At 37.9% G+C, this 23,440-nt stretch overlaps 1 protein-coding gene across 4 annotated transcripts in view; it reads right to left on the bottom strand.

Moving 5' to 3' along the window:
* Positions 1-323: 323 nt before the first annotated feature.
* The window catches only part of SLC39A12 (solute carrier family 39 member 12), a 54,299-nt gene continuing 31,182 nt past the window's right edge, over positions 324-23,440 (bottom strand). For 2 of the 4 annotated variants that reach the window (XM_054817541.1, XM_054817542.1), the window contains 7 exons: positions 20,334-20,505; positions 16,915-17,087; positions 15,522-15,674; positions 11,835-11,898; positions 7,973-8,131; positions 6,369-6,556; positions 324-826 (listed from right to left, as the gene is read on the bottom strand). In XM_054817541.1, the coding sequence (XP_054673516.1) occupies positions 698-826; positions 6,369-6,556; positions 7,973-8,131; positions 11,835-11,898; positions 15,522-15,674; positions 16,915-17,087; positions 20,334-20,505 (1,038 nt within the window). In that variant the 3' untranslated portion in view covers positions 324-697. Of the gene's footprint in view, positions 827-1,611; positions 1,908-6,368; positions 6,557-7,972; positions 8,132-11,834; positions 11,899-14,191; positions 14,303-15,521; positions 15,675-16,914; positions 17,088-20,333; positions 20,506-23,440 lie in introns of all 4 variants that reach the window. The other 2 variants (XM_054817543.1, XR_008575971.1) reach the window with 2 other exon arrangements.

Genomic DNA, 23,440 nt, shown 5'->3' with positions numbered 1-23,440 from the left:
GACATTTACTATAGTCCAATGCTTGACTGTCACAGATTCCATCACACATACGAGAAATTATATTACAGTCAGAAAAGTGCATTCTCAGGTTTCTAGATCATAAACTTCAACATTTACACTTGTCATTTTCTACCTGCTGCAGTGGACTAGTAAGATATGACTACTGAGCATCTCTGTGTTGACAAAGTAGATAATGCAGATATTACGACATTGCCGTATGCCATTTAAAAGTTTAGTTTTGCTATACTTTTCAGTTTTATAGAAATACATATATTCTTTGTACTAAGAGGCAACAAACATTTCTGTTTCAAATTGTTCAACTATGGTTAGTCCACTTTAATTATTGCATATAAAAGTGTTTTATTCTTTTCTTCTTTTCTTCAATCAGACTGGCAGAGATCACTTAGAGCATTCAGCTAGAACAGTCTCAATAAAAACTAATCAAAAGCTCCTGTGAGTTTGAGCATGGGCTCTGGTGAACTCAGTAACAAATAAAACATAATTCTAAACATTCATGTTTACAAAAAAAAAAATTACAAAAGCTGAACAATAAGTTAATAAAGTGAAATAGTTATCTACTGTTCAGATATAAAAATCCCAGCAACTTAATTTATATATCACTATAGCAGACATGACAAATTTGTGAATAATGCTATCCACTGTCATAAGTGGTACTTCGAGATTTCCAACAGAAAACTTATATTTTAATTTTCTGTTCATATACAGCCAAAAGTAAGAGGCAGAGCCAGCCTAATAGTAATCCAAGGTTCTGTAGGAGAAACATCAACCAGGGTCGCCGTGTCTGAATATGAGTCATTTCAGGAAGCTAAAAAAAGAATAAGACACCAGAATGAGAGCCAGATATATTCATCTCTGGGAAAAAAAGTCTTATGGGAAAACAAGACAGACTTCATTAAAAAAAGAGTTTCAAAATGCTGGGTTTCTGAATATAGCTATTAATCTGTAGCATGTTCTGTACATTGTAACAACACAGATCTTGATAGTGAAAGACTTAAATTAACCAAATTCTACCCATTTTGGTTCTTTTACTAGCACCGACAAGAATTATAAATGAGATTCCAAAATTTGTTAACTTCTCAGTAGTTTTTAGTAATTTTATACAGCTGTCTGTAAGGAAATGCTTATTTAGCAAAATTAGTGATTCTTTTTTGTGGGAATAAACTATTTTGAGATTTTTTGTTTCAGTACTGTACATAGGGTCAATCCTGCTCTTACTGAAATAACTGGCAACACTCCTATTTACTTGAGCTTTAATAAACATGAAAGTGGAAAACATGATTTTTGAAATATGCTTGAAAAAATTACCTTTAATATTTTTCTCCGTGAGTTTTAAATCAAGTAAAGGAGCAGCAGCTGTTTATAATCATATTAAAAGCTACTTACGTTGACCTCCCACCGTACATGGTCTCTTTTATCAGCGTTTTAAACGAAATGTATGTCTCAACAGAGCCTGTGAAAATAATGCCTCAGGCTCAGGCCCTCTTAGTACTTATGGTTTATGTATTACAGACACCAGGGGAGACACTAATGACTGCTGATACTTTCATAGCAACTTTGGAAATAAATATAGAGCAACGGCCTGGTACTGACCTTTGGTTTTGGTTGGGGTTTTTTTGTCTATTTGTTGTGAACTTCAAAACAAGAGCGAGTGGTGCCGGTACTCTCCCATCATCCCTTCCTGCTCCACTCACAGCCTGCGCTTGAATGAAGCTACTTATTTCCTCCGCTCTTTAGAGCCTCCTCGCAGGAGCTGTAACAGCATCAGCCACTGGGAGACAGTGGAGTGGTGCTGACCAAGGAGGCTAACGGCGTATATTTACATCTGTTTGCTATGCTTGTCCTTCCCTCTGTCAGAGGGGGTCCGCTTCTCCTGCTCTCTTCTTTCTCTGGAAGTTGGCATGGGCCCAAAAGAAAACTATAGTGAAAAATCTGCCTCCACTTTCAAGTTTTGCATAAAAACTAACAGGCAAACCCAAACGCCCTGGATCTTCGTAACGACGAGGCAGTGGTTTAGCTTATGGTACAAATTTACATCTTAGAAACTCGTGTAATTAATTATATTTAATTTGTATTTAAGGATCATCAGAAACTTTTAATCTAAAGCAAATGTAAACACCTCAACGTTCTGACGCAAATCAAAATCTGAACTGACAGCTCGTAAGCATTCAGAGCATGTGGTTTTGTTTTGCATTTAAGTAAAAAGTGTTAATCAAGACCTAGGCCTGAATCCAGGGTTCTAGTCTAGACCTTTGGTCCTTCTAATTTATCCTTAGAATCAATCAGTCGATTTTGTCCTCTTCCCCAGGGCATGGGTGAACAAGTTCTCTGAAGACGTACAATAGGAAACTTTTTCCCCTCCCACTGCAAAAGCTAGTATTTTCTCTTATCAGTGTCAGTTCAGGAGTTACACACAGGCACAGTAGGTTGCCAAGAAAGTTTTAAAAAAGAACTCTCAGCAGGGAGTACCATTCCTGTGTCCAGTGCAGGTCTCTGCTCCCTCCACCTAACCTATGTGCATGTTACCAAGTGCACCGATCATTTTATAGCTTCACCTATCGTGACACCCCTCTTTGAAAATAAAAGCTGATCACTGACACAGTATCAGCTGCGGTTCCCCAGCTCTCTCTGAACTCGCCTGCACACAAATGTGTGTGGTACAGCAGAGAAACGCTTGTTGTTTGGGAAGCACAAGCCTATTCAACCGGCAGATGCAAAACACTTCACAAATTAAGGGAAGATAGCACCCGCATCCAAGCTGTTGGATGCCATCACACCTGCTAATGCCTGAAGTCTGTTGGAGGCAAGAGAGTTACTGTTTATCAAAGGACTACTCTATTCCCACTCCAGCTCATGTTTTCAGCAGCAGCACACAAAAGATATGAAGAATTAGGAAGGAGCGTGCCAAAAGAAGGCACGAGGGGCTCTCAACCATGTGCTAGCTAAACAAGAGTTCTGCCAAGTTAGGGAATATATGGCATAACTGCTATGCTGCAACAGCCCAATAAGTCACTTTATAAATATCCCTTTTTCTCCAAAATCAGAAAGATTTTTCAAGTTAGTCAGAGAAACATCAGTTATTTGCCTCAGGGTATGGTTGGCTAGCTCCTGTTTCTTTGATATCCTTATTGTCTTTCTTGCTTCTATCATCTCCCTCCTTTCAAATTAGACAGTAAGTCTCTCTGGTCAGGAACCATGTAAACCAATACGATTTGTACAGTCACTCAGAAATGACATCCCAGTCTTTGGGGTTTAATACTATGCATGTGATTTCATAAATATCCGTAATGATTACTTCATAGATACTCATTTAAGAGGCTGATAAAGGATTTTCAAGTTTATTTTCCAAGAGGAAAAGGAGACATGTTTTGTCAATGAACCAGTTCCTTAAGAGTGAGTTGGTTTGTTCCATTCCATATATTGGTGTTTCAGGTTTCAATTCAGATTAAAAGTATGTTAAAAAAAAAAGTATGTTATTAATGAAAGGATCTTTGGAAATAGTGCAAACTTATGATTATACTTATGACCTCTAAACAGATACCAAGTACAAAAAATCTCACTATACTGCTCATAAAAAGCTGTTTTTCAGGGGATTTAATTTTGGTTAAACAACAACCAAACCCACAATATTAGACGTGTTAACTCACACACATATCTTGAAGCAACAAACAATTTATGTTGCATTGTTACACCTGTGCATACACATTTGCAAGGCAATATACTCCTTTCCACTTTCCCCAATTAGTGGGAAGATGAAGTTTTGCAGAGTTCCTTGGTGAAAAATTATGAAGGATATAAATAATTTTATCTTTTGTCCTTTTCCTCAGATTTTAAAATGATTAGCCTACCCTGCTTGTTAAGGGAGCTAGAATGCCATTTGTAGAAATGAAAAACATTTAATTAACCACAGAAGTAGTTTTGTGCAACCTTGACTGCAGTGGCAGTCGCACAGGGCTGTCCTGTCAATGAACCTCCACCTCATACCCCTCAATGTTCCTCAACACAGAAACCAGTGAGGCTGTTCTGTTTCATTTAACTGCTGCTCTCTTATTTAGCTGCTGCTCTGACAAGCACATGAATATGTGAAAGCCCATAAAACAAATACTGAAAATTATAGTTAAGCTTTGTACACCATTAAGTATTTGTACACCATTGGCAGGAGCACTGATTACTGCTCTTTGTAGAGGAGAATGCAGCAGAGAAGAGAAGTTATTTCTGTGCAGAAAGGTGAAAAATACATAAAGCATGGCTGATTTTCTTTTGAGATGTACTACACAAACATATGAAACTTTTCAGATCTATAGATTACTGCAGTGCCACTGGAATATTTTTTTAAATACAATAATCCCTGTGATACTCAACACTTGCACTTCTGACAAACATTGGTGAGCAACCCAATGGCAATTCTTTTGGCAAAATGCAGAGAAAGGCTGTTTGGAATCCCTTTTGATAAAAGGGAGGTGAGAGATATAAGATCCTCCCCTCGCATAGAATCACAGAATGGATTGGGTTGGAAGGGATTTTAAAGATTATCTAGTTCCAACCCCCCCGCACTAGACCAGGTTGCCCAAAGCGCCATCCGACCTGGCCTTGAACACTGCCATGGAGGAGGCATCCACAGCTTCTCTGGGCAACCTGTTCCAGTGCCTCACCACCCTCATAGAGAAGAATTTTCTTCCTAATACCTAAGCTAAATCTATCCTCCTTCAGCTTGAGGCCATTACTCCTTGTCCTATCACTCCATGCCCTTGTAAACAGCTCCTCTCCAGCTTTTTTGTAGGCCCCTTTTAGGTACTGGAAGGCTGCAATAAGGTCTCTCTCTCCCTTCTTTCTCCTCTTCACATCACGAACAAGATTATGGTGACAAGCTGAGAACAAGGGAAAACGTGTCCCTGTTTCTGCCTGGAACTGTGTCATCTCTTGGGATTTACAGGTGGCACATTGCTTTGAAGACTCAGGGAAAAACACGGTGTTGTTCTGGGAGCTTGTTGATCCCTGATGGATGCTGATCCTACACTGAAGGAAAAATATGCCTAAATCATTCTTAGCCACATTAGTAAAATGGTGCCTATTGAGTAGGCAGGCAGCCTTACTTCCAGACCTCTCTGTGTCAGAACAAGATACAACTTGGTACACCGTGTTCTTGTCTCTTATTTACCACCTTAATCAGGACTGTTGACACATCCACAATCCTTAGGCAGTTCCCTCATAAGCTCTTAGGAGCACTTTATGTCCACTTTCCTTTTGTTACAGTAGCAAAAATAGACTAAAATACACCCAAGGTCTAAGGTCAATTATTACAACTAGATTATTAAATAGGTTATAATACATATCAGGTTTCAAGTATTATGCTTGAATCTAGTAAATGATACCTCAGGCTTGAGGCGGGGGGTGGTAATGAACGTAACAGAGACAGCCAAGCTTGGGAAAAACATAATAATAATTTCTGAAGAGACAGACGTCTCTTTTTTTTTTGCCTCTTGGTCTAATCACTCAAAAATATCCCATCTTTATTCAGAGGCTTGCAAACAACTTTACATTAACACATGTTGGTTAAAGAGCTGTATGACAAAGCTGGCAGGGTAATTAAGTTCTGCTTTCTTACAAGTGTAACAGCCATCTCTTCACTGAATGACGTGGGCTAAGGCATCTGCATGAGTTATAATTCCACCACATTCTTCCACCATCCTTAGACCTTCCTCCTAATGTATATTTTCACACTTTATTTTTCCATAGTCAGGTGATTGCTATTGAACTGGGAGTATGAAAAACATTGGGCAAATAAGAAAAAGTTAAGGCAATCTGATGGGTTTTGAATTGCTTAGGAGCTCATCCAAACCTCTCTGAGATAGAAAAGCTGGCCAGGAAGAGCACAGGATAAGTGTCTTGCATTTCAGTTCAGAAACAGCAAATTCACATCGAAGCAATGGATGAAAAATATATAAAGAAAAGGGCATTAAAAAGAAAAAAAGTAACCAACTTCTTCAAGATTTAAAAAAAAAAACCCTGCAGGTTCAAATGTTTCCTTATGTTTTACCAAGTAACTCTATCAGACCTAAAAAATATATTGTTTACTTTCTCCCCTTCAAAAGTCATTTCTCATATATTACTTTCTTAATGGCCTTTATTTCGCCTTTTTTGTTACTAATTACACCTAGCATGGCAGTGACACGAAACAAAACCAGACTACTGTTCCAAGCACTGTACGCACACAGGGCAGCCGACAGGCTTTCCCCAAGAAGCCTATGAACTCTTTGTCCCTCCAAGTTCATCCACGTGCATTTCCCTGACACTCATCTGTGATGTGGTTGTGTTAAAAGGAAAATATAACGATAGACTGAAGTTCTCACCATTTCTGCTAAAGATAAATACAAGAACATTCCAGCTGTAACAGTAAAAATCCAGTTTTGAATGCACAGGTCAGTTGATACAGAAAGGCCAATATAAAGTCCTAAGAATGCTGTTAGTGCACTTATAAAATTCATCAAAATTGCAATCTTCGTTGGGAGCCCTGTACTTAGCAGCACAGCAAAATCTCCTGCATGGAGAAAAAGACACAAAATTTATTATTTAGCTGATAAATGTATTTGTAAGATTCTTGGTAATAAAACATGAAGAAAAATAATTAAGATATGCACAAAGATAGTGAATGATGGAGGATTGCCCTTAGATTTCTGTAGGATTACTTATAAACCCATTCTGTGTGAAAAAAAAACAAAAACAAACCCCCATATTAACTCGTATTTGTTTAACTGCTCCTAAAGATAGCATACAGTATACAGGAGTGGCTTTCTGTTAGTTCTTGATGTTCTGTGACTTTTCCAACTTGGATACATCAAAAGTGAATTCACATGCTTTCCCAGAGTTTCTAAATCTTTCTCGATTGGGAACTTGCCAGCTCAAATCATGTGAGTGCATTTGCAGCACGGTCTTTGAGTGCTTTACAGGTGCTGCAAGTCAGAAAAACCTATGCTAGTCTGATTCCAGTTTGAGTTTAATTCCACTGATTTCAGACCTAATTAACTTTGATAAACTGTACATCAGAATCCCATCACAGATTTTTCTTCTAAAAGAAATCATTTCATAACAGGCCCACAGTAAAAGATTTTGAAAATTCTTCTCCGTGAGTGTAGAAATGCCACTTTGACACGGGGGCACTACTGCCCCTGAATTTAGAAGGTCTGTCTTTGGAGTTAGCTGTTCAGTATTTGGTAATTTCTTTGCTATGCAAACAAGAGTCACCAGTTTTACAGCAATTCCTCATCCCACCTTCTTGCTTGGGAAAGTTTTCTACAGAGATAGCACATGAAATCTGCAGTCATTTAAGAATAGAAACGAGAATCCACAGTTCTCATCTCAAATTTGCCAGCATATATATGTTCATCAGCAAATCTCAGGAACAACTTCAGCCATACTGAAAGATTTACCACAAGGAGATAATTGAGGACAATGTCCAATAGAACTATCTTCCTGCCCTGTCTGCTAGTAAAATGGGTCATATATCTTCTTTTATTATCATTTTATTTTTGATTAGCAGCAGGAATGAGGGTAGCACGAGGAGTACATGGTTAAATGGCTCTGCTGCATACTAGAACTCTTGGATAGCCTGGTGTGTCAGACATGCCCATTATGCACACGTGGCTCTTGCTCACAGCTGACTATTCTTTGTGTCTGGACACAAGAGAATAAAGGGCCACTCTGACCTGATGGCAATTACATTTGGAGAAGGTGAGATGGGATGGTATCCAATAATGAGGGCAGAAGCCTCCCTTCCTTTTCAGGAAGGGGGAAGAGAAGAACACAGCCTCTTTATACATCCATCTCCCACATTAATGTTATAGTTCATGATGCTATAAGCAAGAAGAATTCCCATTAATGTCATACAGGAAATAATTCTTTGGAAAACCTGGAAATGCAAAGCCAATCAGGAAAAATGCACATATGTATTTCTTACCCATTTCATGAGGAATTTCATGGCATAAAATAGCAATAGTCGTTGTCACGCCTGTTTCTGTTGAGGACGAGAATGCTGCTCCTATTACCAAGCCATCAGCAAAATTGTGAAGACTGTCACCCACCAGAACCATTATTGCTAACAAGCTAATTTTCTTACCTAGCAAAACAAAGAAACAAGCAAACAACTAAAAAGCCCAGAAATTTTAGCACAATCAGATATTGACATTTTTGCTGTGTTACAAATGATTTGGGTTTTTGGTGACTTCACATATAACATTATGAAAAGTCATAATAATCAGAGGACAATAGCGTTTAGCTGTTTTGTCCTTGTTATTACAATTCCTTCAATACATTTGGAAAAAAAAAAAAAAGTAGATTGTAGAATACTTGAGAGATGCAAATACCAGGAAGAAGCTTCCTTTTTCTTACTAGGTCAAGTACTAGACAAAAACCTAGAATTAGGTTTGAGTCCAGTCTCATGATATATCCTAAAGGTTTCCATTAATCTTTTTTTGGTTGCTGAAATTCACACAAGCTTTCCTATTTTTTTTTTTTCTTTAAAAGATAGTTTTTCCACCGTCACTCACAGAATTGCACAGCTATAGTGAAGATGAATATTTGGTCTCATGCAGCTGATCATTTTAACACTGTAAAGCATGCTACTACTGAGTAAAATTTTCAGGGTCTGTTCTTTCCAAGATTGTATTACAGTGAAAGATAGAGACGAGAGGCAACGAGCCTCAGAGTATCACTGTTAGTACAGCGTTACAGCACGCTCATTTCCAACTTTTGTTCCAATCAATTAATGGTCATTATGCTCATAGCACTCCTGTCTGCAGTATCACTCATGGATGCCGATGGCTGCTTGTCTTTCCCGCAGTGTTCTGTGACCCTGCTTTAGTGTGGAACAGTACATTGGATGTTCGTGATCAGGCATCTGACATGAGTGGAAAGGTGGTACTAGTGATACGAGGACTGAAACCAAGCTGGGGAACTAGGGAGTGTCTCTCTCTAGCCTGTAACCCAGACAGCTGGGCAGCATGTGAACGGATTCATGCGGAGGGGTTTTATCTCTTCAGGTAGCAATGAGGCTCCATACATAGACTCAATGTCCAGGCTTAGCAACACATAACTGGCTCCCCTACCCTGTACTTTGTTCCACCCAGTTCTTCCACAGTCTTACAGGCAGGACTTTCTAATGCCTCTCAGGAAACTCGTCCAGCTCCCCCCCTCCACAGCATGGGCACAACATTTTACAAAGGCTTGTTGTGATGCCTGAAGAAGCAGGGTCATGATTTGGGCCCTAAACATCATGTATCTTCCTGACTTTTGATGGCCCCCCCCCAGACGTAATACGACAGTCTAAGGAGCTAACGCGGAGCTGCACAGAACTGTCTGAATATAGTTATTACAAGGTTTCACTTCAGTAATGTTTTTCCAGAGACGACCATTTTGTAGTGATGAGGGAGATGTTTTTCTTACAGAAACTGGCTAGAATTGAAGACTTCAGACTATTATAACAAAAACACACAGCACATAAAAGCCTAACAACTGTATTCAGAAAATCCTCCCTAGTTGCCTGGGAGCTCTGTGGGTTCAAAAAAATTGGCAGGCTTGTTAGATTTTCCTGCCAGCTTACAGAGCCAGACGTGGATGTCCCCAGTTTGCACAGTTCTTTCTAAACACTATGGGCAGTTTGTAATCAATAGTGCAGAGCATGAATTACATAGAAATAATAGATTGCTGCATTACATTAAGTTTGTGTTTTGTAATCAGCACTGGTGAGGATGAAATCATGGCCTGCCCTGAGATAGCATTAGTCTGTTTTATTCAAGTATCTGATTGTTGAAGGAGATGTACCATGATTACTGGAACTCGCTCCAGCGTGTTGTCTATAGTATAACACAGCAATCAGATTAACATTATGGAGCAATTGCAAATGTAAGCTTTGTGAACTTACTTGACTGGAAGTTAAGAAGATGCATATATAAACAATTCTGAATGTTTATCTTAATTTACTTTCAGCCTATTTTAAAGCAACTTTGTTACTAGCAATTATCTCGCTGCATTATATTGCTGCAACAGTAACTATTAACTTATTACCCTATTTCTAATAGCCTCCTCTTCTTAAACCTCTATTTTTTATCATTTTCTCTGCTTAAATACGGGATTGGAACTCATAACAAATTCTATTCCATAATTTTCATAAAGTTAACGGGTGCAGGACTCCCAGCATAGATTCTGCTTTTTAAGCTTTGAATAAGAGTTTAAAGCAAACATTTATCCATAAATAGATCTGTTTTCTAATGTTTTCATTACTCATACAGCAAAAATGTCAGTTAATGTAAGGTCTCACTGAGTAGACCAAATATAAAATGCTACTGTTTGATGTTTTCAGATATTGATAGAACAAGTGTGGATAAACGTGAAGGAGAGGGCCAGTGAGAAATCTTTTTCTTCCAGTAGCTTCTTCCTTTCCAGGTTACCCACTGGCTGTCTAAGGTGACTGACTCCTCTCACAGTCCTACTCAACGAGCATTTACAGTGAAGTCTGGCATTTCTGGAGATGTCCGGCTTCTGTCTTAGAGCTCCAGATTCCATTCCATTTTGGGAAAAAACACCTAAAAGTTAAGCTCAGTACTACGGCACCCAGGTATGTTTATGCATTTGGCTATTCATAAGAACTGGAACAACACAAACTTTTGAAAATATGTATTCTCAAAAAACCTCTGAAACTAAATGACCCCCTTCCCTACTACAGTTTCACTTATTGATTTCTAATATAGAAGTAAAAGTGAACTATGAGGAAAAAATGGAACCAAACAAAGAATTTTACTGAGAAAGTATCCCAAATTTAGTTATAGAGCAAATTCAGTGATTTGGAACAAATAACATTGAAATCACTAGAGATTTGTTTGTGCTTAGCAGGTAGCGATGACTGAACAGAATGGAAACATCTAGAGATGAACTAATAGTCACACTGAAACTGGCACTGGGTTGTGGACTGCTGGATAGGTAAGACTGAAGAAAAGGAAATCCAGATTTCAAATGCCTCAGAAATGGAAATGAAGTCCACAAGAACAGAGAAGAATATTAGAAACCGAGAAGAAGATAATGACATTTTTAAATAAATCAAACTGATGACCTGAGATCTGAGATCACAAAATAAAGGGGAATCAATTATAGTAAATAAACTGATTTCAATTAAAATGCTATTCCCTCAGTTGAATGACCACAAGTCTACTAAATTCACCAAGGTCACACAAGTACAGTCAAAGAGCAGGTTTATGCTCTATTTTCCCATTTTTTGGAGTAAGCAGCAACAAAACAGAGAAGATAAGAATTACTTTGAAGCTCTCTGAAGAAAACAGATTATCCTAAAAGTGAGAGCCAACAGGAACCCATAATTCCATACATGTAATAAATCATTACTGGTTTAAAGAGGCTATTGCTTTGCTGTGTAAGAGAAGGAAGCAGAATTATATTAGTATAGTGAGCCAAAAAAACATTGTTTCACTACCTTCAGAAATAAGAGCCCAAGAAAGTTTACAATTATACAAATCTGCTTTGTATTAAATTTTGAATGTTTCCCTTTAAGCAAAGGCTTTAGAAAAATGGTTTGCAACAGCGAGTAAACAAACGCTAAAGCATGGACAGTATAAGATTAATGAACTTCCCAATTTCAGGGTTGGCAGCTGAAAAGGTCTTTAAGAAGATATTTAATTATGGAGCCAAGCACCATCAGATGTGGTTAGGTAGCACATAGCAAACACAGAGCTAAGCCAGCTTCACACTTTCAATTCCATCTTAGGTCTTAAGGCTTTTCCTGTTGCTTGTTGAGTCTTTTTATTGGTACTAACTTTTTTTGCTGATCGCCTTACTCTCTGGAGGAACTTCAGCAGACTCAGAATCTTCTGGGCTTCTCTAGTTAAAAGCAAAGATAATGGATCAGTGTTAAGGGGCTCTTCCAGCTGCCACTATAAATACAGGAAAATATCAGATAAGTTCAAGGTTTTTGAATTAAAGATAGTCGCTGATATTTGCATAGATATCATTAGAAACATTTATTGAGCACTGGCAGTGTGATTGGTACTGCAGAAACACATAAAACCAAAATCTCCCTTGCCCAGAAAAGGTTACAGTCTAATTCAGGTAGGAAGAGAGACATTCATAAGCACTGTTGTACCCAAGATAGATACATTATAATTCAGGACATCATAATTCAAATTGTATCTTTTGATTTTGTCATGACTGGATGATTGTAGTTTCCTGCTGGATAGGGTGTCTGTAGGATTTCCAAGGAAAAATGGGTAGGCACCAGGATCTCTTTGGAGTTTTTCTTCACAGTTACTCTGTGAAAACACAAGACTAAAAAAGATGATTATAGGGAGGTTTCACACCCTTTCAAAATATTGGGGTTTTTTCTTCGGGGTGGTGCAGCCTCCAGTGCTGTGCCTCTTGGCCTTTAGCTAGGGCTTTGTCTCGGCATCAGGCATCCCTGGCCGGGCATAGCAGCACATGAGTACACTCCACTGCAGTGAGTGACCTTATTTACCCTTATTTCAAGTGAAGAAAGAGACAGTATCTTTGTCCTTATCCTAGAGAGTTAATTTGATGCATCAGCCCTAATGTTTAAGCAACAGAAACTGCAGCTGTGGGGAGAGAAGGAAGAACGTGAGGAGTCTCTCTGTCCCCCTACCTCCCTACGGCTTTTCTTTCTGACTAGAGAAATTATTAGAAATTTGTGTGAGGGGGAGATAAGCCAAAAAAAATTTGTTTGGAACTAGAAAAACTTAATTTATAATCACTATATTTTCTTCTTCTTTTTCTTTTGGCAAAAAAAGCATATTGCTATTATGGCAGCCAGTTGAAGAGCTGTCAGCAGCAGGAAAGAGTGCTTTGTTAGGGACAGCAGCCACCACTCCAAAAACTATAGCAGAGATGTGTACTGGCTGCAAGACAGGATACGTTTCTTGGCTGGTATTAGTTTGGTTGTGATGTGGGATAAGTGCTGCAGAAGCATGAGGAGGGAAGGGAAAGGATTTGGTTTCTAAATTCTACATTTTAAAGGAAAAATAAAAGTCTTTAATTCCCATGATTGCAGCCAGTCATATGAATTCCAGTAATTGTTCCACTTCTCTTATAATATTTATTCACATGCCACTTCTTTGAACTCTGAGTCAAAACTGCAAGACTAATCACTGACCTGAAGGATTTATAAGCTTTTCTTAGTCAACCAGTGTTTGTCTTACTATTACTCACATGATTCTGAAAAATTGGCCGCTCTTGTACAAACTAGCTAAGCCAGGCTAGTTCATGTGATCTATGCATAACTTTAGGGGGATCTTGTAGCTGAGGGGAATGATGAGGTCATTCATTATCATAAACAGGAAGCTATGACGTGGATCACAAATTAGTAAACATTCTTCACTCATCTGTTTGCTCTGCATTCAACTGAGAGTTTCCAAACTGCGTTTGAAAGATTAGCAGTGGCTCGTGAGACTCTTACCCATCACGACTGCTTTAGTAAACTGGAGTTCCCATTATAGAAGATCTCTGGAGATACTGATTTAAATAACCAGGAACTTATGTATCTAGGTACTACATATAAGCTGAAGAGAATTATTGGAAAAAGAGAAAACAGGGTAAAAGGTATGAGTCGATTTAGTTTGCAAAGATGTCTCTGTGTGGATACTCTCCACAGACCAATAGAAAATTTGTAACTTCTTACAGGTAAGCACTATTCCTGGATACCCAGCTTGTTTATGTTACTCTTCAAATCTGTGGAAAAATGCCCAAGAACAGTCCAAGATTTCGTCTGTTCACTAATTATGCACTTAACTCTCACTGCAGAAAATCCTGAAGTTTTTTCCCATGGGAGAGCCTGCCCTTACATATGATAAATTTTTAAAAAGAAGGGAGGAGGAAAATCTTCAAGAATTTTATCAACAAAAGGTAGTACAGGAAGTGTATTGTTACATCAGTCTGATACACACTTAAGAAAAGTTATTGTAAAAATCTCTGTGTTTGAAATCTCTGTAAAAGTTCATTATAAACTTCAAAATCTAGAGATTCCTGACAATCATGTCATGTAATAAAGGACAAATCAACAAAGACTGAAAAATAATACTGATTTATTACATTAATTTGTTTCATTTTTGAGGAACAGAGATAGAAGGATATAAAATCAGGGAAGTATGTCATATTGGTAACCTACCAACTGTATGGTTGAAGTAGATTTGCCTCTGCCTGAATGTTCATTTAATTCAGATTCCACTGGAAGATCATGGGAATGTCCCCAGTGCCCATTAACTAAAGAAAGGCCCTGCTGAATGAAGATGCTTTGCAATTAGTTCTGAAACCCAACGAACACAGGTGCAGTCTTTCTCAGCCTTTTATGAAAGTTTAGCATTTGTAAGAATTTTTTTTTTTTTTTCAAAACAAAACCTATTGAAAAAGATTGTTGGCTGGCATTAGCATTTCCTAATGCTTATTTGTATAAAAAAACCCCAAAACTGAAAAGTGAATCAGATCAATCAGTGACAAACATAATTGTTTCATGAAACTTATTTTGTTTCAGAACTGAAGATTAAAATTTGAAGCTGAGATGGATATAAAAATTAACTTTTAGAATTAATCTAATTCTCAGTAGAACATGTATAAAGATTTGTGGGATGATGATAAAGACCTCTCCGAATAAGCAACATAAAGGACTACTTTTTACCTAAAAAACCAAAATATCACCATCATCAAAACATTCTCATTCTATTAATTTCACATAAGATTCTTATTACTGACGCCAAGGGAAAAGGGACTCATTGCTATGTATTTAAATCAGGCCAGTCATTAAACACTCTCTGTAAAACAGAACAAGCAAAGTCTTAGCCTTCTTAAGTGACATTAAGGTAGCCTCCCATGCTGGGAAACTTAATGAGCCATCACACTTTGTGTTACATTATATCCTTGTGCATAATTGTATTTTCAGGCACCAGCGACGCTGAAATAAAGTAATAGAATTACTATAAGGATGGCAGCGAGCAAGGAGATATTATTAATATAAGATTGGGTTCTACTGACCGCAACATACGTATTAGATTTTTAAATCTATTGGGATAGGGGCCAAAACCAATTTGGATGTTTTAAGATATCACTCTTTAAAATGCCTTGTGCACACATCTATGTCTTCCTCCTCTTTAAACAGAGCCTAGAGTAAACAACTGTCATTTCTATTTCATATGGATACGTCCTGTTCATCTGCTCCAGTGCTAATCATCTGATTCCATGCTTATGGAACACATTCAATTAACTGTTTCCTTCTTGAATTATAAATATATGTAACGCATCCATGAAGCATACAAAATCCATACAGCAAAGCAAAATAGAAATTGAAGGTCAATCTGGTAGGAGCACTTTGGAAAGCAATTTTTAGTGCTTCATTTAACTCATACAAGTGATAATTGTTTTCCACAATCATTTTAACATTTTGTGCACTGTAGAATCTCAAAATAAAAGAAATTTATTAAAGGATAAATTGTACAAAGCTTTACCTGGTCACGTGGTGTTACCAAAAGAAAGAAACATTTTTCTATGAGAAAAAATCCATGAATTCCTCCAATTATTCCCAAAAGTTTCCAAATATATTCTTTCCCCTCATAGAAATGTTCTACCTCTTGTGCTTCATGTTTATGTAAACCAAGAGTCTAAAAAAAAGAGATAAAGTAAAAAAGTTTAAAATGGCGATGGTTTAGGTTTTGCTAGAGTAATCCATAATGCGCAAATTCAGTTTCTTTTGTCACCTCTTTCAAACTCAAATTGTGTTTTGAGCAAATCAGCTGAATAGTAGGTGGATGAAATCAATTATTAGGAGCCTCTGCTACACTTCATCATGTCTCAATGTTGAAAGTAACATTATTTTTAGAGACAGCTTTATGAAATTTCCCTTTATATATATATATACACACATACAGCATATTTTGTTTGGAGTATATTGATCTTTAAAGTCTAAAAAGTTACTTGTAGCATCTTCAGATGTAAACATCATACTGAAAATAATCCATAAAGTTTTCTGCTGGTGGGTGTGCTTCCGTTTTTTCCCCAGTGGCACAGCACGGTAGCTCTCCTTTGCTCTGAAAGTGGGCACTTTAAAAGCTACTGGGTACGTCACTTAACATTGGTGAAGGAGAATGCTTTCACGCTCAAAAGATGTTTCTTAAAGAACCATATTTGTCTAACAGTCACTGAGAATTGCCTTCCTTAAACCACTCTCCCAGTTCTGCTTCCAGAGATGATGTATTGAGTACAAAGAACATTTTGACCGGAATCTGAAGTGAAGGTGTGAAGCTCTCTTTACTCATAACAGCGGTGTCATATCAGAGCAGACTCAGCCAAAAATAATTGAATACACAATGGAAAATTTGGTTCTGTTTTACATGCCATCCTATTCTTAAAAGTTATTTTATTAATTTAGGAAAAAAAATCACAGCTTGCATTTAATTACAGCTCTAGGCAGCAGGATTAATTAGGCTGATAGCCCCTGGTTCTCTGGAACAATGTGTGGAAGGGACTGTGGATGCCTCGTACAACCTTTGAATAATTTATCCTAAAATGCATTACAGAATCTGCCTCATGAAAGAGTTTAATTCACATATAGAAACCTGGCTTGCACAGGACTTGTGGGGTTTCTGAAAAGCTTTTGTGAAAATAGGAAACTTATTTTCTCTGAATTAATCATTCATTGATTTCTGCTTCTTACTACCTGGAATCTCTCTCTGAACTACAAAGTGCAAATGTAACTGGAATGCTGGGTAGTTAGTTCACAGATTTCATGGAGAGCTTTATTTTTAGACAGATGAGGATTAGCCAGGTTTAAATTAAATTTTTCTCTGTGTCAGTGTGCGCACGCGTCAACATTTTAAAAACACAAAAGTGTGCATTACCTACCTGAGGAATAAGGTGCAGCAATGCATCTCCAGAAAGGGTCCCAACAGCCAAACCAACAAACAACTGTAAAATGAGTGTATAGATTTCTTGACAGGAGTTAAATAAAATGAGGGTTGTACCAAACATAGATCCAACAGTAATAAGTAAAACAGCAACGGTGCTGTAGCCATATTCTGTAGGGAAAAACAAATGAAACAAAACAAGGGTACCTTTAATCAGTAAGTATTTGTATTTGTGTTTGAGCATTTGTTTTGTATTTGTATTTGGTTTTGAGGCTATGTTTTGCCTCCTCTGTGTACAAGCACAGAGAGGAGAAGTGATTCATTGTGCCACAGAGATTTTTCTAGTCATGCGTAATACAGATGACAGAATTAGAAGCCTAAAAAAGATTCCTTTTTTTCAGGCTTTACAGGTAATACAGTCTAACGCTTCCAAATTTCAGACCTTAAAGAGCTAAATAGACTGTGGCTGTGCAGATTAGCGACACTCAGAGCAGCACAGTGAATGCTGGTCTGCATTTGTTTCCTCTCTTCACAGATTTATGCCTGTTATTCTATATCCTCACATGCCACACCAGTCTATCTTTACAGTCAGCACCACATTATGAACCAAATCATATTCTGTAAACAAACCAAGGCCTAAAACCTCAGGTGGATTTAGGCATCTAATTTAGGTTCTAAGCATAAACTTTTTGGTCCTAATTATGTTTACAAATATGCTGTGGACATACAATCATTTAATTACTACATCAGGACCACCAACTTATTTTTCCCATGTTACTGGGATTTTTGGAAGGTTACTCTTATAACTCTCCAGAGTTACACACTGCTCACATTTCTAACCTTTTGCACAACATGAATCCTGATTAATGCCTATGAAAGTCTTATGATGGAGGTAAAACACTGATGAGAAACAGGCATAAAGGCACCAATGCCAAAATATTCAAGAGTGTCACTTAATGTTTCGCACTTTAATAGCACTGCAGTGCTCAGCACCTCATAAAATCAGACAGTAAATTTCACAGACTGAACATCCAAATACAAGGGTATAGTAGATACTTATGGAAGGTCAGGCCTGGGTGACTTAGCCAAAACAGCACAGCCTGCCAGTAAAATAGAACTGAGAATAAAATTAATAAGCCTATGCTCAGGTCACTAGTTAACACACAGGTCAAACATGAAGTCCTTTGTCTGTCTCAAGACAGCAGAAGTGTCCCTGTGGTCACGGAATCCTTCCTTTGCCAGAAACACAGGGAAAGGGCTGCAGAAAGCACTGTTACTCATTCCATTTTGTGTTTGAAAAGTTCAGCTTTTCTCATCTACGCAGATCTCTCACCTTTATGAGATCTCTAAAATGTCATTGATTGGGCTGATGGCCTTTGACTTGAGAGACTCTTACTCAAACTGTGAATTTGCCATGAACCTTGTATATGACCTGGGTAAGTTCCTTCCTTTCTTTGTCCCTTGATTCCCCATCTCAAAAACGGGCATATCCCTGTAGCATAAAAAAGATAAAAGCAGTAAAGACTGCAAGGTGTTCAGATAATAAGAAGAGAGATAACATAAGAAAGAAGGACTGCTGCTTTCTGGGGACCTACAATGATTCTCCCTATTCTGTTTCCTTCTCCTATAAACATTCTTGGGATATCCATGAGTGTCCTTCCATGCCCTTATCTAACATGTTTTTTCAATTCACGCTCATAGTTCAATTAATCTGTACACTATGGAATGATAGCTCAGCTAAAGTACAGATAAAATTTAGAGATGGAAAGTGCTGTTCCATAATGATAATTGGCCAGCAGGATGTGGGGAAAGCTTACTAGCTCCAAAAAGATCTGGTCATAGAATCATAGAATCATAGAATGGTTTGGGTTGGAAGGGACCTTAAAGACCACCTAGTTCCAACCCCACTACCATGGGCAGGGACACCCTCTACTAGACCAGGTTGCCCAAAGCCTCATCCAACCTGGCCTTGACCACTTCCAGGGATGGGGCACCCACAACTTCTCTGGGCAACCTGTTCCAGTGCCTCACCACCCTCATCGTAAACATTTTTTTCCTAATATCTAATCTAAATATACCTTCTTTTAGTTTAAAGCCATTACCCCTTGTCCTATCACTACTTGCCCTTGTAGAAAGTCCCTCTCAAGCTTTCCTGTAGGCTCCTTTAGGCACTGGAAGGCTGCAATAAGGTCTCCCCGGAGCCTTCTCTTCTCCAGGCTGAACAACCCCAACTCTGTCAGCCTGTCTTCATAGGAGAGGTGCTGCAGCCCTCTGATTATCTTCGTGGCCCTCCTCTGGAGTGGCTCCAACAGCTCCATGTCTTTATTGTTACTGGGGCCCCCAGACCTGGATGCAGTACTCCAGGTGGGATCTCACAAGAGCGGAGTAGAGGGGCAGGATCACCTCCCTTGACCTGCTGGTCACGCTTCTTTTGATGCAGCCCAGGATATGGTTGGCTTTCTGGGCTGCAAGCGCACATTGCTGGCTTATGTTGAGCTTTTAATCAACAAAGTCTAATCATCTAGAGCTGGCCCTGCAGATATTAGGATAAAGATATTGAAGGCATTGATTTGTAGCCTAAATGTGCTGCTCTAGATTATGGTTAGATGCCCATTCCTTTTAGCTCATTCTCTGCTCCAAAATTCCCCACCAGAAATTAATGCCCCCTGTAATACACCAGCACATCTATGTTTGTTACCACTTCCCAGATATTGCTGGTTCAAAGCACAAACAAAACCAGGAAACACATTAAGTAGCCCTTAGGTCAGATCAGATTCAGGGTTTTTTTTGTTTTTGATAGGGTGGAATAGGGATTGGTTACAGGAAAAGTTGAATTGGCAGAATGGATGGGGCAGAAATCCCTGGAAGAAGTGGCATGCAAGGGACTGCATGCCGGAAACAGTTTGATTATACTCTAACTCAGTTCTTGTTCCAGCTCTGTCACACAAGTCCTGCTGGCCATATCACTGGTTTTCTGGTTGTTTTTCTTCCCACAGTAGTATCCCCAAAGCTTCTCTGCTTTAAAATATCACAACTTGAAAAACCAGCAACATTCACACAGAACGTATCTGTATCAAACATTTACTACATCATGGTATAAAATGCCAGCTAACATAGCCTTGAGGCTATATGTAAGAGCAATGTAATGATTCTGGAATAAACCTGGTGGAAATTCCACAAAACAGGTCATTGCTGCACAGCAGAACACTTATAAGGACCTGTCATTTCTCAGTATAGTACTATTATCTGACGTGAAATTATGACTATGAAATTATAGAGACCATAGATTACAGAGTGCAGAAATCTCATCATGTTTTCATTTAAGGTTATTGATAAAGGAAACATCTCCAGAACTTACGCTCCTGCACCCCTTCACCTGAATTTTCACGATACTGTACTGATAACAACATAACTCACTTTCCAGAGTTGTTGGTGGAAGCTTTGTCTGCTTGAAGTCAGGAAGCTGGCATGAACAACTTAATAGTTGCTGAATGATAGCTGGGCTGATTTGCTTGAAGTGGTCCTTGGAAATGGAAGAAGAACTATTTTTTAAAAATATCTTCACAAGTTCATTTGCAGAGAAACAAACCTATGTAGAAAAGTATACACAGTTACTGAATATGTTGCATATACCCGCGTTCAATGCCGAGGTTAAATATGGAAGCTTAAAATTACAAAGGGTTATACAACCTAGAAAGAACCTGTCTTCCATCTACTCTTTTCTGATTAAATTACTTCAATTACTTCTAATTCTTTTATTTTCTTTTTTTTTTCAATTAAAATTTGATACTTCTATATATTTTGGAAAGACCAGAATCTTTGGTATGAAGTAGCACAATTTCTATTGAAGCCTATTAATATCATGAGGATCTGACACAATAATATCTCTAAATATTTTATTATTATATGTGCTAATAAAAATATTTTAATACTTACACAAATCTTATTCTTAGCTATTAATGTAAGATATTGCCTGTATCAAGGCAATTTGTCCTTGTGCTGCATGTTTGTATCTTTAGTAAAATATGGAACTAAGTTGGGTTTTTAATTCTTTTAACAATGGTGTGTCACTTTAAGGTAAGCACACTAGAAGTTACATAGTCTAGATTTGCTTTAAAGATTACTTAATAATTGTATTATTAGAGGTAATTAAGAATCTTAACTACTTTTTGCTCTTTTTAGAAACCTCTCGGTCAAAAAGAAATATCTTTTCTTGGGAACATTTATATTTTGAAAAATTTTCATGAAGAGCTGGTTTTCATCTCCAGGATGAAACTTCTAGTAAAAATGTAAGCAGTTAGCATATGAATAGTTCTAGTGGCAATTTCTGTAAGAACTTTTAAAAAGAAGAAGTCCAGATCAAATATGTTTAAAGGAATAATTTAATCTCTTAATCCCATACAAATAGTTGTGATTCAATTAAATTCAAAGATAAATATTTGTCTCTCATTTAAAGTAGTCTGCAGCTGAGAATTATGGGATTCCTATTATTCCTATTATTTCCCAATCACTGAAGCTTAGGTTCCTTTTGAAAGAAAACTGCTATTTAAATAAAAAAAATTGTAATTATCGTTACTTTTAAATAACCCAATTAAAACAAATTTCTTTCTGCCTTTGTGCATCCATTAGTAAAGGAAAATATGCCTTGTAGCTCACTAAGAAACTGAATGAATTGAGAATTGAGTACTGATACATTTATTCTGAATACCACTTTCATGTCTTCAGGACAACAGGTGATCTTGCTACCTGTATTGAGTCTGTTCAACCTCCAAGCAGAAGTAGAGTGTGAAGACAGTTCATAGACAGAAACTACAATATTAGAAAAGACCTTCAGTTTGCCTGTTCTGGACAGTGATTTTGACTCTAGAAGTAGGGAACACCAACAAGTGGTATCAAGTTGGAAGTTTAGCTCGTGGCTGGTTATGAGCAGCATTCCTCACTGGTCAGTGCAGGGGTTGATATTATTTAATGCCTTCATCAATGACCTCAGTGATGGAACAGAGTGCACCATATCACATTCACAGATGAAATTCAACTGGGGCAAGTAGTCAATATGCTAATGGGCATGGCTGTTATTCAGAGGGATCTTGACAAGCCAAAGAAATGGGCTGACGACCTTCAAGAAGATCAGCAAAGACAAATTTATTGTGCTTCAAACAGAATAATCCCATGCATCGATAAAGGCTAGGAAAAACTAACTGGAAGGTAGCTTTAGAGAAAAAGCTCTTGAGGTCCTGACAGACAACTTGAACACGAGTCACCAGTGTGCCCTGGTGGCAATGAAGGCTAACTGCATACTGGCCTGCATTAGCAAGAGTGTAGTCAAGAGGTGATGCAAAAAGATTATCGCCCTCCACTGAGGACGTCTGGGCTATGTCCAGTTTAATAACCAGCAGTACAAGAAAGGCACTGACAAATGGGGGAAGTCCAATGGAGGGCCACCAAGATGGCTAGGGAACTGCAGCTCATGATGTGCAGGGAGACTATGAAGGATCTGGGTTTGTTCAGTTTGCAAAAGAGAAGTGTTGGGTAGATATCTTCAGTCTTCAGCTCCCTAATGGGGATTTATAAGGAAAATAGAGCCAGAGTCTTCTCAGAGGTGTACAGCAAAAGGAAGAGAGGCAATAGGTATTAGCTGCAGTAGGAAAAAGTCCAATCTGCTACAATAAAAAACCCATCAAAATGAGGGGAATAAAGCACTGGTACAGGTTTTCCAGAAAGACTGTGGAATCATCATCTTTGGAGACATCCAGAATTCAGCAGGACACAGCCCTGTGAAACTTGATCTGACTTTGATGTTGGCCCTGTTTTGAGAAGTAGGATAGACAAAATGAGGTCTGGGATTACCATGAACCTAAATTTTAATGTGATTTTGTTATCAGGAATTTTAAAAGAAAAAGCAAGATCTGCTGTCCACCAAGCAAATAAACTGTCCACCCACACATAAAAAGATAATTCTTAATGCTTATTAGTAAAATGTTCCTGTAAGTCTTGAGGCATGAGGACTTGCATCTTCTCCAGTTGCAAGCCCTCGTCTTTTAAGCTTCTTAACATAGGGAGGCAGAGTACTGTCTCCATTAGTAAAGCAACTATGTGTGTAGTCCTGGATGATGATACTGAAAAAACAAGCAAATTGAATTTGCATATTTTTATATGAAAAACTAGATGTATGGAAGGATGATTTTGGTTTCTAAAACCCATGTTTCTTTAATGAGGAATAATAAATGAATACACAGATATTGTGACATAGTTTAATGGAATTTAATATTATTGCTCTCATTAGATCATCTATTACTTATTTTATATGCATTTTTAAATCAGTAGAGACAATGATGGCTTAAAAAGAAAGCAGTGACCTTTTTTTCTATGATAATGTTTCAAAATATAATTCCTATCTGAAAATCAAATTACAGATTGTAACGTAGTTAGGAAACACAATCCATGAGCGAGTCAATGCCTCATATGGAGCAGCATCTGTTACTAATGGAGCACAATGGCTATCATAGATATGTGCAGAAAGCAGG

Source organism: Grus americana, chromosome 2 (genome assembly GCF_028858705.1).
Source record: "Grus americana isolate bGruAme1 chromosome 2, bGruAme1.mat, whole genome shotgun sequence".
Classification (NCBI taxonomy): Eukaryota; Metazoa; Chordata; class Aves; order Gruiformes; family Gruidae; genus Grus; species Grus americana.
Note: the sequence above shows the minus strand (reverse complement) of the source record. Positions and strands in the feature narration are given on the sequence as shown.